Source organism: Aptenodytes forsteri, unplaced genomic scaffold, assembly GCF_000699145.1.
Source record: "Aptenodytes forsteri isolate BGI_AS27 unplaced genomic scaffold, ASM69914v1 Scaffold426, whole genome shotgun sequence".
Taxonomy (NCBI): domain Eukaryota; kingdom Metazoa; phylum Chordata; class Aves; order Sphenisciformes; family Spheniscidae; genus Aptenodytes; species Aptenodytes forsteri.
Genome location: NW_008794010.1, coordinates 750,049 through 763,855, shown reverse-complemented (window position 1 = coordinate 763,855; position 13,807 = coordinate 750,049). Strand labels below are relative to the sequence as shown.

General features: G+C 45.0%; 1 protein-coding gene across 1 annotated transcript; it reads right to left on the bottom strand.

Moving 5' to 3' along the window:
* Nucleotides 1-8,899: 8,899 nt before the first annotated feature.
* Nucleotides 8,900-13,594, bottom strand: CCK (cholecystokinin). The gene is made up of 2 exons (XM_009290213.1): nt 13,335-13,594; nt 8,900-9,287 (listed from the first exon to the last, which is right to left on the bottom strand). The coding sequence occupies exons 1-2, from the start codon at nt 13,588-13,590 to the stop codon at nt 9,151-9,153; spliced, it is 393 nt and encodes a 130-aa protein (XP_009288488.1). The 5' UTR covers nt 13,591-13,594; the 3' UTR covers nt 8,900-9,150.
* Between the last annotated feature and the right edge of the window lie 213 nt (nt 13,595-13,807).

The window sequence follows — 13,807 nt, the reverse complement described above, 5'->3', positions numbered from 1 at the left end:
TGAGCAGGAGAGGGGTGTGAACTCTCCTGCCTAATATGATGCAAAAACTATAGTGACAAAATGTGAAAGTGCAGAGTAAGGAGGAAATATCCCGTGTTTTCCAAGAGACAGAAGTGAGGTCTGCTGTTAGCTAGTATCTTCGTTACTGAGGGAGGAAACAGCCCGCTGATTAAACGCCAGGTAATGAGAAACTCAAAAAATCCTGCACACGTGGTGAGAGCTAAGCAGTGATAAAAGAGCTCCCTGGAGGAGGGGGTAGTCGGCAAGAAATCACAGGAATATTGGACAACCTCATACATTGAGGAGAGGGATGCGTGTGAGGTTGGGAGAGAAATAGTACCATTTATATCACGTACTTGCTACAGAGAGAAAACTGGAGAGCAGTAATGCCAAAATAAACTTCTGGAAGGCTTGCATTAGTATGACGCAGTGCCACGCGACAACCGCGAGAAAGGCTGATGGCATGCTGCACTGGGCACATCCAGGTACTGTGTCAGTGAGTACAGAGACATCCTTCCTGTCTGCCCAGCTCCGAGCCTGGGGGAGGCTGGTGATCAGAAAGTTAATGGTTAACGGGAGGGTTTCGGGGAGGATGAGCACAGTGCATCCAGCCCTCCGCACCTGAAGACAGGCTGAATTAAACAAGTGCCACTCCGGGGAAGGGGGGAGCTGGGGCTGGTCCGTAGGGTGCCTAAGGCTTTAGGATGAGTAGGAATTTGATTCAGTTAACTCATGGGAGGGCATGTACATGTGAAATGGGAAGGAAATCTGGAAACTATCACAGATGTGTGCAGAAGAGAGCAAGGAGGGAAGCCCTGATGAGTACGTGTAGGGGGACCTATTAATGAAAGTTGATACTTAAGGTTTAAAAAGAGAAAAGTTCTACTTGGAGAAAACTGCATTCTGTTAGTGATAAATACCACGTTGGGATATTGATTGGTCCATCTGGACCTGATCTGTCCTGCCCTCCTTTAAAAAGCAAATACTCACAGAGACATGGGCCTAGAAGGACTCCCACTTAAACTGGAGAGTTTTGTCATCATAGGGTCTACCTGCATGTATCTTATTGCAAGACTGTAGTATTAAGACATGAGCATTTTGAGGAAGATATTTTCTCCTATTATAGCTAAAAAAATAAGATTTTTAAATAGCAGTTCAGACTAGCTAACTCCTTTTTTTTACAGGTTTGTATGTTTTATCTGGATATCACAATGGACAAAGTCAGGCGCTGGTGGTCTCATGCGGTACCTTCCTGGGCCTTTGGGAGCGAGGACCCAGCCCCGCAAGTCCAGTTCCTGCATCCCTTTGGCTGCCGCCTTGGTCAGAAGCTTCAACCCCTGAGCTCATTGACAGTGCAACCAGGGGACAAGTGACAGTGGCATATGAGCCAGGAAAGGCAAAAGAAATGAATGTGCAGCAGAAAATGGGAAGGTTAAATTATTTGATTGCACCCAGGAAAGGTTTGTAAGGCGGTTGTGTGAGTGATGAAAATTAAGTGCAATGCAGTTCCCTGCATGGTTCTACACCAGCCCGGCTGCTGCTGTGCTGGGTAGCCCTGCAGAAACCCACCTCCCGGGGTCCCACCTGCTTCTAGAGGGAGCTGTTGGTTGTATAGATGCTTTCAAATGATCCTTCACGGCTTACATAAACTAATCGTAAGCCCTCACGAACTGCAAAACCAACGTTTGCTGGTTCTGCATAAACTGTTGCCTTATGCCAGGTAGCCTGCTGTCCTCGATTTTATAAGCCCTGTGTATGGTGGGATTTCTCCTGTTCTGGCAGTTCTTGCTGTACCTGCAGTAGCCACTGGCTTCTCTCTGCTTCTCGGAGCAGGGCAGCCCAGTGCTCCCCAGCACTTTCCATGGCTCACAGAGAGCTCTTGGAAACCGCTTGCCCACACAGGGTGGGAGCTGTTCTGCCGCAGGAGCTGCTGTGGTGCCTGCGGTGCAGCAAAGGGCTGCGTTCTTCACTGAGAAAGGAAGGTACGTGCTCAAGTGAAATACGCCATCGGCCCCCAGCCTGGGTAGCCAAGAATCAGCCCTAATCTTCCACACCATATGAGCTTCTAGCCTGTGTTTCTGTGCTGTTACATGGCTCTGACCCAGGAGGCCGAAACATCCCCCTGTGACACTGCCAGCGTTGCAGCTCTGCAGCACTCTGCTGACTTCTTGCTCTATTCTCTCCCTGCAGCAGCAGCCCTATCTGCATGCAGCCCTGGCCTGGGTTTGCCTCCCTGCCTGCTCCTCGCCATATAAGTGCACTGGCTGTCGTTTGCACAGCTCTCTCAGCTGCTGTCACTTCTTGCTGAGCTGCACTGGGTGCTGTGGCACTGTGATGACACTCAGGGTCCTGGGTGAGTTTTGTATAACACAGGAAGCATCTTTTTTGGGTATCCCCTTTTTATATCTTTTCTCCTTCCCAGATTAAGAGCTTTTTTTTCCCCCTAACTCATCCTTGCTGGTGTGCTTGAATGCTCCTGCAGTGATCTAAATCTTTGGCTTTGGAAAGAATAAATGTGGCGTTTGTTGTTTGTGCTGTATTGTTATTTTCTGACTTTTTTAAAAGTATCTAGAAGGATGCATGTAATGCTGGGTTTGTTCACTTCTTTCTTTGGAGATATGCATCTTCTGTGCCAGCCAGGTGAACAGCGATGGTGTTTAATAAGCGAATGCATGTGGATATATTGACTTTCAGGCTATCATGTGTCTGAAGGTGAATTATAAACCCAGCTTTCCCAAAGGCCTGGAACTCCAGGGAAACTTGGGTTTTATACAACCATGAAAATCCAGAGGCTTAGTATTCACTGAAGGCCCTGCAAAAGAACTGGGCTTCAAGGTTGCGTTCCTGGGAAAGGAAAACTGATCAAATACCCACGTTGACAAAGAAGGCCGCAAGGAAACCAAAGAGGGAAGTAAGTGCAGCCCACTGAGGTCAAGGGAAATCAAAGCCGAGTCAGGCCAAACTCCTCAAGGTGCAAAAGGAGCAACTGGAGATTGTGCAAGGGTAGGAGGTCTACCGGGATGCAGGACTGTTCTTCTCTCTGAGATGCTTCACCCCAGTGATTTCAGCAGATTTTGGAGGAAACACCCAGTTTCTCCTTCTGGAAACAGTGCTGGTATTTGGAGAGTGTCTTAGTTTCTCCTTCAGGACAGTAAATTATGCCACAGGGTAACAGACTGCATGAGCCATCTGGAAACTCAGCCGATGTATTTAATGCACTTGGACGATTTCAAAGCAGAACAGAACTACTAAACTAAACCTCAGAAGGCCAAATGGCTGATGAATTGGTGCCTCTGCTCTGAAATGGTCCTCCATCCTTGCAATGGTCCTCCATCCTTGCAATATCCAAGTATCTCAGAAACTTTACTGGATGCATCTTCACTATACCACAGCAAGGAACGTGGTCATCCACCTCTGAAAGTTGGGTTGCAGGTGAGAGGAGGGTGAGGTGCTGAGAACTGTGTGTCTAAGACTGGGCTGTGGACACACAGGATGTTCTTTGGAGAGCCAAGACTGGTATTTCAGCCTTTTGAGACTCTTCCCTCCTTCCTTTTGCATGTCTCCAAAGCACTGGATGGCCCCACAACATAACGCTGTAGCACACAGACGTTTAACAGTTGCTCCCAACTTCCTGAACACGTTTGTTGGCAGCTCCCTACATCAAACTGAAAAGTCCAGCAGTGTCGGTGAGATGTGTCCTGCCTTCCTCTTGGTACAGACAGGATCTGCTGCCTGTTGCTCGTATTCACATTGAAGAATTAGCATTGTTCAGCTGTGCTGAGGCATCTCGCTGGGCGCCGTTCAGACCTGCTTTAATTCAGTTAACAAGCCAGTTGAGACCACAGAATAGCAAGAAAAATAATAAAAGGCCTGAAAGTTATTGGTGTTTAGCAATGTCCTTAGCTGTAATGTAGGCAGTGGGCTTTCATGTGAGAATGGCATATACTCAAGAAGCCGATAATGTTTATTTAAAAGAGATTATAGAGATTTTTGTCCTGCTGAAATAGGCTTCAAGCTGTGCTGAATCCAATTGCTGTTCAATTGACACAGGCACTTAAGAATGATTAAAGCTCTAACAAGCCCACAGCCAGATTTTTAATGTTTGTATTTAAAAAATTATAGAGATTTTTGTCCTGCTGAAATAGGCTTCAAGCTGTGCTGAATCCAATTGCTGTTCAATTGACACAGGCACTTAAGAATGATTAAAGCTCTAACAAGCCCACAGCCAGATTTTTTTCTTTCTTTAAGAGAATTTTAGTGAACTCGGGGGATACAAAAATCAAACACACAGAAAAGCCTTTCACTGCTCTGCTAGGACATCATAAAATTCGCATTTTGTCTGATTGCAAATTCCTCAGCTCAGGCTGTGGCGAGGGACCACCTGGTTTGCGCTTGGGGCACTGCAGCTCACTGAAATGCACAGAGCTGGTCTGCAGCTGGGAACACCTGGCTGCGGCGTGTCCCCAGCCCAGCCTGGATGCTGCCCCATGTGCAGCGAGGACGGAGGGGCCGGTGATGCAGCAAAACGTGGGAGAGCAGAGCAGGATCCACACGCAATCCTGTAACGCAGCGCATGTTGCCATGAGAGGAGACTGCGGTGCAACGGGCAGGCAGGCAGGCAGGCAAGTTCACCTTGGAAAACCAGTATCAGCTCCAGTGTCTCCTAATAGCCGACCACTGGGCTCTGTGATCCGCATGCTGCTTTTTTGTTTTTAGCACTTTTTGTTTAAATCATATGAAATAGCAGGGCAGACGAGACCGTTCAGGATCAGGTGCATTGACATAGCTGAGCTTTCTCTTATGCGCTGCCCCAGCTCGCAGAGAGAGCTGCCTCGCTCTTGGGGCGCTGCTTGGATTTCCCCTCACTCCCAGGAGAAGCACTTGCCGCTTCTACACTTTTTTCACAGCTGCCATATGCATGGCCCTGCAAAGGCAGAGCCACAGGCTCTTCCCCACTCTTTTACGTGGGGTTTGCAGTAAGCTGCTCTGTTCAGGAAGATTTGTCCAGCACCTGTTTCAAATTAAGTTAATAAAGCTGGAACAGAACTAATTGAATCAAGCACACGGAGAAAACAAACTGTCTTTAAATGTAAAGAGGTATTGATTTGCTATTTTGCCAGTGATAATTTAGCCCCTACACGTGTGCTTCCATAAAGATGCATTCAAGTAAAGCTAAATTAAATGTCAGAGAGTTGGCAGTGCTGGGAAACTCACCTCCCAGACGAGCACCAGGAGGTTGTGCCAATGCGCTGCTGCATGTGCTGAAATCTGCAGGGGACTTCTCAGCCCAAAGCCTTTGCTGGACTCAAGGGTCTCATACCCAGCTGCAGGGGCTCCATCCTTGAGGCTGCTGTTTCCCTTGGGTTGAAAGAGAGCAGCCTGGAGAGTGGCTTCACTAATGCCCTGGGATGAGCATTTCAGCTACCGGGGCTGCCTGACTTTCCCGAATTTGCTGTCTGCCCTGTTTAGCTCCAATTAGCACCTCCGGGTCGGGTGGGAGCTGAACGATGTCTCAGCAGCCTTTACAACCTTTTCCCATCTGGGAAATTTCTTCTGCTCCCAGAGGAGCAGGTGACTGATGTTTTGAGCAGGAGGACGTTGCTGAGCGGCTTGCAGCCAGCCTCCCCTTGAATCCAGGAACAGTGCTGTGCCTAGAGCAACAGTTCCTCTTATCTTAATGATTCTACAATTGTCCCCAAACCAGTTCTCCCGTGAGTGTTAAGAATGATGAAGAGATGTCCCCTGCAGCTACAAGTTTGTATCTTAGCACCACCGAAAAACAATGTTAGTCCTGAGCTGGGTTTTAGGTGGTAAAGAGGGGCTCTGGCAGAATTTAGGCCTGTAGGTCCTGGCTTGCAATCCTGAATGGCTCCCTGCCCAGTGCTCCCGCTCCACAAGGATGCCTCACCTGAGCAGGGCTGTGGTTGTGCAGCTTTGCGTTGCCTTGGGGTGCGTCTCCATGCGGATTTGTCAGGGCTAGGCAGTTCAACACTTGCCTGAAATCCAGGTGAGGTTTAGTAAGAAGCTGTTTTCTGCTAAAAGGATGAGGGACGGGTGGACCCAAGAAGCATCTGCAAACACAGCAAACAGTGGTAGGACCAGGCCGTCTGCAAAGAGCACTTTCATTTGATAGTTATTTCAACGCCCAGTCAGAAGAGGGCCCCCATTTACCTGTACTGACTGGCTAAAGCCTTCAGTCCCGAGATAGGGAAAACAAATGAGATGAAATGATGTATGTTTTCAATCCTCATTTGGATGCCAGGTGAGTCACCACCGCAAGTCCCTTTATTCCCCTGGTTTATTTTACAGGAGCTTGAATATTAAAACCGGCATGCGCAGTGACTGTAAAAAAAATTAGACCAAGTTTTGTCTGAAGCTCTCCGGCGTCCAGGAAAGGTGGCAGATGTGATTACTTACAAATGTCACGCTGGCGGTGGGCTGGCAAAGAAAAATAGCGCTTTCTCTTAATCACTTTCGAAACCAGACAAACTTTGCTTGCAATCCTATCACAAGGAGAAAGCAGATTTCACAGGTGAAACTCCTTTTTCTGTAATTGGCATTTTTGTGATTTAAAATGAGCAAATGGCTGGTCAAAGGCAATGGTGGTGGTAGCTTGGCAGGGGTGGTAGCATTATTCTATGCCTGGGAATGGTACCTTGGAAGTTATTCACCTGTTGGGGATACAGAAAGTCCAACCCTGGTAACTGCAAGGGCAGTGAAGTCCCCCCAGCCACCCCAGGGACCATGAGCAGGAGTTTTGCACCACAAAGGATGGGGCTGTGGGGCTCCTTTTACCTGGGAGCCTTGTGAGCAGCCAGGTGGTGAAACCATTTTATGTGTGGCAGGCAACAAAGAGCTGCCCCTGTCCCGGGGGAGCAGGGGAGCGACTTGTGAAAGCCCCCGAAACCGTCACCCGGCTGCACTGAGGCTCACACACTTTCATAGACATCTTCAGAGACCTTCAGAAGAGAGAGTAATGGGAGGAAACCTCTTTGTCCCTCCGTTCCCCTGCCTGGACGGAATGAGACAGAGGAGAAAAAAAAGGTTTGTTTTTTTTTCCTAATGACAACATTCCCCGGAATGAGACAGAGGAGAAAAAAAAGGTTTTTTTTTCCTAATGACAACATTCCCTAGTAATAAGGCTAGATTTGTAGTATCACCCCCCGCCCTGCAACATTACAATATTACCTCCTTCCATAAATAAGCCAGGGATAGAAACATTTTAAAATGTTGTTTGAACGTTCCTGTCATTAAGTTAAAAGACAGCAAGGTAGAAACTTAGTTTTCTCCCAAGTTACTTTTAAAGAAACATCACTTTGGTGGGAAATGTTTTAATCTATGCATTTTTAGATTAATTTGTATTTTCCTCAGTTTAAAAAAAATAGATTAATCAGTTTTAATCTCTTGTTTGAAAGTTTTGGAAAAATGGGCACTTTGGACTGTTTTCCTGTGGGCAAAGTCAAAACTGAGGAGAGAATTCAGGTGTTTCGGGACTCATTACATTTGGAAAGGAACCAAAAAAAGCCAGACTAGGTGGCTTGGAAACTGGTTGACTGGAAGGAGCTTGAGAGGAAGGAAAGTTCATGCAGAAAAGCAGTGCCACGTTTTCAAGATGAGATCCACAAAAAGAGATTTGGTGTTACTAGAGAAGAAAATTCCCCGTTACCATTTGCTAAAGTCTCCCTTTCCTTGCAGATTTCTGTGGTGCTGCCTGCTCTCCCAGCTGCTGTTGGGAATAACTCCTCAAAATGTTTTTGTGTTCAGCCCTTGGCGTAACCATTTTGTTTTGTTTCCCAGTCTTCTTGGTTTTGGTAGAATTTTGGTTTAGTACAAATATTTTCTGTGTATTATTTTCTCTGCATTGTTTTTGCTTATTAACTGCTGTAGAAACAGCTACAGATTATTCACTTGCCTCTTCCCTTTGGCGAGCACCTGCTTTTCAGCATGTGAAAAATGCACTCCTTTTCTTATTCATGCACATATTCAGGAGAAATTCTGTGAATTATGCAATGCAAAAATCACCTCCTTTTCCAGTTTAGGGAATTCCTTAGATGTGAGAACCAGCTGCTGAGGCAGACCCAGGAGCCGCAGGAGGGGTTACCTGGGAGAAGGAGGAGAATGCAGGCAGAACACCTTTTTCAGCCTGCCCACGGCAGGCGGGAACGGCTGCGAAGGGGACTCGCTGGACAGCCCCCAGGGTGCCGGTTTTGCACAAGCGGGGACCACAGCCCGGCTGCGAGCGTGGGGCGCTCTGCCTTGCGCTCTGCCAGGTAGGGGCTGGGCACAGTCTCCCTCCTTCTCCCCACGCCGGCGGGTGATAGCTGCCTCTCTGATACTCGGGAGCGACCCGTTTCCTTTTAGCACCCTGTGGCTAGACTGCTCCGATGCCTCCTCCCCCTTCCCTCAGGATCGTCTTCTGCTCCGTTCAGGGAACTTTCCCTGCGCCCTCCCCGAATGAACGCTTGGCTCACCACACGGCAAGGGCTTGATGCTGTGTTTATTCCATGATTCGCAGCCGTCAGCAGAACTTTCACATTTAGTTCACAATGTAAAATAAATAAGCCAGGAAGGTAAAATGCGTTGGTGTCGTTCCTCTTTTTCTTTTGGTTTTAGCACTGTTGACTATTCACTACAAACACTGGTGGGCTTGGTGTATAACTCAGTCCTTTACCAATGGGGTCACCGTGAAGATGGCTGGCCTTTTCTGGCAGTATTGTGCTGTTGCGTTTGTATTTGGACGAGTTCCCCTGAGAGTTCACAGCTATTGGGACTGTCACAAGATTTCTCTAAAAAGTGGCTCATTTGTCTGACTACTCAGCACATGGAATATATTTACATTGCAGAATGAAGGCATTTTCCTGCCTCTCTTTATAGTAAGACACCCAGCAACATGCGGTGACAGGACAAGAAGGGATAAATGAAATCATTTTAATATAATATCAGTGTATGAGAAACGACAAAAGAAAGAAAACATTTTCTGGAAAATTCTGCATATGTATATATTGCATTGTATAGTCTTACAGACAAATTTACATCAAATACATGATATATTTTAAAACACTGATTTGAAGAGGACAACAAATTAATTTTTCTCTTTCTGTACAGACATGGGAGTGTGATTTTCTTTCTGTTGCTATAGTTTGCTGTTCTTTAGGAGGAGTATTCGTATTCTTCAGCACTGCGGCGTCCAAAATCCATCCAGCCCATGTAGTCTCTGTCATTTATCCTGTGCATAGGATCAATGCTCTGTACCCTGTTTCCCGTAACTGAGAGCCTTCCAGTGGGACCTAAAGAAAAAGCATTTGGGAGAGCAGAGAATAAGTGAACACATTTTTCAGGTTCATCCATTTTCTGATCTGTTTTGTACTCATTAGCAGATGTATGCAATAGTTGAAACTGTTTGACTTAGTACGGACCATGTCACGCCACGTCATGTCATTGGGGAAAATATCATAGAAACGTTACGGGTAACGTCCTGAAAGCGGCTTGGGTTTTTATTGTAAAACAGATCATTTTCTCCCTCCTGGCTGCCAGGAGTGAATATGGGTGCATTTCTCCTTTTTCCTTCCTATTTCACTAGAGAGCGGGAGAAACAGTCCAGACCATTTCTCACTCTTCCTGTAAGACCACACCCTTCCTTGCTGGTATTGGGAGAGTTGCTCTAGCGGCAAAATAACTCTGCTTGAGAGCAGACTCAGGCCTGAGACAGGACTCCACCACAGTCCTGTGTTGCTTGAAGAGCCATGAATGTAAGTACAGGAACTCTTACAGTGCAAATTCAGTAACAAGTGGGGTAGAGTTATGAATCCCAGGTTTTGTAGAGAAGTGGGAATAGTCCTGAAATTGAGAGAGTTGCGTCTGGAATTTACAGCTAGAGATGTCTATTGCTGGAATTATACAGGGCTTATTACCATGTCAGTGGTATTTTCATTGCTTATCCAAAGCTTTCCTAATTCCTTTCACAGCAGGGTTGGATGCTGATCTCCGATCTTGCCTTAGCCTTTCTGTCTTCTGTGCTTGGGGCATCAAAGAGACACGAACTATTTGCAAGGAGAATTTATGCTTTAAAAAAAGGGCTGTAATCCTCTGTTTTGACATCATCACATTATGAAACTAAAAATGCAGGGAAAGGTAAATTACTTCTCTCTGTACCCCCTGAAAACAGCCAAAATTGACATATGCCAATAATTAGATTGAGCTTAAGCCTTGAGTGAGGAAGGAACAGATTCAATATGTTACCATTCAATGCAGACTGAGGCTTGAGGAATACTTGAACTGATCAAAAAAGAAAAGAAGCCCAAATCAAACCCCACAAAACCAAATCTACACAATTGCCTTGCTTATGGTTTCTTGTGATTTGAAGGAACCCTTGGTGACTCCGTGCTTTTCTATTTCAAGGTTTTCCTCCTGTAATTTATAATGAACATGATCCATTAAAAACAAAAACAACTGCATTGTTTTGTTAGTGTTTGCAGAGGGGTAAGAGTTAAACGTACCAAAAAAGGAAACCAGCCATGTTTTAGACATTTACCTAAAACAAAATGGCAAAAAATTAATTACCTCTAGAAAAGAATGTCTACCATTAAATGCTCAAAACCCATGAAATTCACATTCATAATTCAAAATACGTAATTAAGTTGATGAGAACGGCTTCTTGGCACTATAAACAGGCAGGGCTAAGACAGCACAGAACCATCACTCAGACGTTGGTATTTAAGAGACTTCCGAGCCTGCAGTGACTTGTGGGCTGTAATGGCTCCCCTGGTGCCATTATGGTCTGGCCTGGCAAGGGCTCCTTAGAGGGTAGTAAATGTGCATGTCACTGACTTGACAGCTACAACGTCTCTTCTACACGGTGCCAGATTCATGCTGAAAGCCTGCAGATGAAGTTAATTGAAAGCTAGGGGTCACAAACAGTAAAACGAATTTCTTAACACCACCTTAATTACCTTGCCGCAAACCACCGGAGATGTCCTGTGGATACTGCAGAATCAATGTGCAGCAAACGTATTCAAAATTGTAGCAGTTTGGCTACGAGTCCGCCATCTAGCCCTAACCTCTTGAGAGAATTTAACTCTCTCACTGTTTTAACTGGAAATACTGTCCAAAATCAGCCTTTCTATTAATCACAAGTGCAAATGCCATCAGTGATGACTGCTAACACTAACAAATGCCCAGACTCTCCTTCCCCCTAGATGGAATTTTCTAGTGAGTATCATGGTTTAGACAGGTTAAAAGTGACTAATACAGTAGATGTGAGTGTTCTGCAGAGATTTCTGAAGTGCTGCCCACAACCTTTATGTTAAGTGAGAATATAAAGTTTTGATGGGAACATTGTATGTATTGTTATAAGTTAAGTAAATACTGTTTTGTCCCTGTGAATCTTCTCTTCTGTGACTAGCAAGTACATCTACAAACCAGAGTCCAACCAGCCTAGTCATGTCGCAAGAACCCCCTCATCTGCTAACAGTCACTTTGTAGAGTTAATTATATATGTCAGTTAACATGTATGCAGGAAATTCTCCTTCACATTAATACTTACCAAAAAGACCTCTTAAATCCAGAGTGGTTTTTTCCCTTCATCTGGTTAAGCTATTTGGAAATGTCAGCCAGATACTTAAGAGAATATAATGGCTACATAAACTAGAACGAGGAGTTTGGTTTCCGTGTAGGTGGGTGACAATGACTACACTGGGGAAAGGTAACGAGGATTCTGCTTTGTAGACTCCCGCAATAAGATTTTTATTCAGTAACAGCTTGAACTGTAGTGCTGAATTGTGGAATTTCATATCTGAATTCTCTTTCCATTAGATTATGTGAACTGCTAAAAGAAGTTCCTTAATGGATATTGTGCAAATTGGTAACATGAGATGAAGTGTCTCAGACTATATTAAAAGTGGTTCTTTTTCTGTTGTTTCTGATTTGGCCCTATTCTATGTACACAGATGAACATCTATGGCTGCATATGTAACGCATAAAATACACAAGGCATCTCTTAATTGCAGACAGCCATAAAAAATAAGAATAGGATTATGCCTAGCACAGAGGTCAGCAGTGAGGAGAAAGTTCTTGCTTATATAAAGTGAATTTTATCCTAAGCACAGTCTAGGACTGGGAGTGAATTAATTTCTCAATGTCCATATGTCCAGGTAATCCTCATTACTGCCTTCCCCTTGAGCCCTCTTTGCTTCTCAGATGTCCTCTTTCCCTGCAGTACAGCGCGTAGACTGGAGCGAAGCTATCACAAGCAAACAAGATTTGTGTAGTGGCTTCTGTTGAGGTTGGCAGTCAAAAGGCCACAGCAACTAGGCTGCCCATGGTGTTACTCTACTGAGATACAAAGCAATACAGAGATGAGACAGTTCAAAAGGAAAAATGTTTCCTTGGGGAGAGTTTCAGTGGGAAATGATTTTGATCCTTCCTTTCTACTGGTAGCACAGACGGCATGCGTTTGTGTCTATGTAAAACATATGCTGTAAGATGTCAACAGGGACAGCTTTGCTCTTTCCCTTGCTAGTTCATGTATGTAATACAATTGTTTCCTCAGGTGACTAATAAATCACATGATAAGAATGAAGCCCTTTAATTCCACTACTCTACCAGTGCTTTACAAACACAGTGTCATGGAGGTTTTAAGTAACTGCAAGATTGTGTTCCCAGGCTGCCTGAGACCGAAAACCTAACAGGAATTGACATGTTTTGAAGCAAACGTGCTTTTACTTATCACTGCTTTTAGGTATCGTGTTCATAAATGTGAGTTCTGATCTTTCAAAAGCTTTCACACTTTTGTAACTTCCGCTGGGAACAAATACATGGAAAATCCAATACTCAGAAGATTTCCCTGGTACAAGTATTTCTGGCTGAGGTGAAGTTAGCCATTTGGTCTGTATTTAGCCTCGGAAAAGTTTTCCTGCTCTTCTAACTTCTAAAAAGGGAGGAAGGAGGTTAACTAAATGAAAAAGTTTGAAGAAAACGCAATTACTGTATTTTATCTGAGATACAACATGCTGAAAATAATACCAAAATAATTTTAAAGCTATGAAAATAGTAAGCTAAAAATAAAAGCTGAACTATGACCTGACAGGTAGGTTACATTTTCTTCAGTTACCTGTATGCAGCTCTCAGTCAGTGGCTGCTACGTACAAATCTTTTTTCTGGAGGAGGTTTGCAGTAAATAAGAGAATGCTCTCTACTTCAGGAATAACCAGGCAAAATCCACCTCCTGTCTTCTCTAGGAATTCATGCTACATGATGATGGGGTTATCTTAACATCTAGGTATCCCTGCAGAAAATTCCACTGACACAGAAGTAGCACAGTAAGCTATAACCAGTACCTTTTCTGGCTTGCTGGAGATACTTGGCCAACAAAGCGCCGATGTTAGCTCTCAGGTCAATGCTTCCATCCAGCCGCGGCACAGATTTCAGCGGGCCAGCAGACGAAGGGGCACGGACATGCCGGTGATGTTCCGTCAAGCTCTGCTCAAGCTCAGCAGCCAGTGGATTCCCATTGTGCAAGCCCACAGTTTGCTGTCCGAAAGAGCTCGCCGAGAGCACAGCAAGGAACACACAGATGCATATACCGCTGTACATTGCTGGAGAGAAAAGGAATGATAGGCTGTTAAAATGACCAGATTTACTACGTTGTATGTTGTCCCTACCCCCATCTTCCATCGGGGGTGCTGGTTTCTGAGCAAACTAGGGTTGTGGGTTTTTTTTGGTTTTAATGCAGGTAACTGTGGGATCTGCCTTAAGTTGGAAAACATGTACGTGAATAGTTAAATAACTGTTGGTAAGAGGAAGATACGTT

Excerpts from the sequence above, each read along its gene's own strand:
- CCK (XM_009290213.1), bottom strand. The coding sequence starts at position 13,590 with ATGTACAGCGGTATATGCATCTGTGTGTTCCTTGCTGTGCTCTCGGCG. Across the intron at positions 9,288-13,334 it reads TCTCCAGCAAGCCAGAAAAG|GTCCCACTGGAAGGCTCTCA; the intron begins GTACTGGTTATA and ends CTTTTTCTTTAG.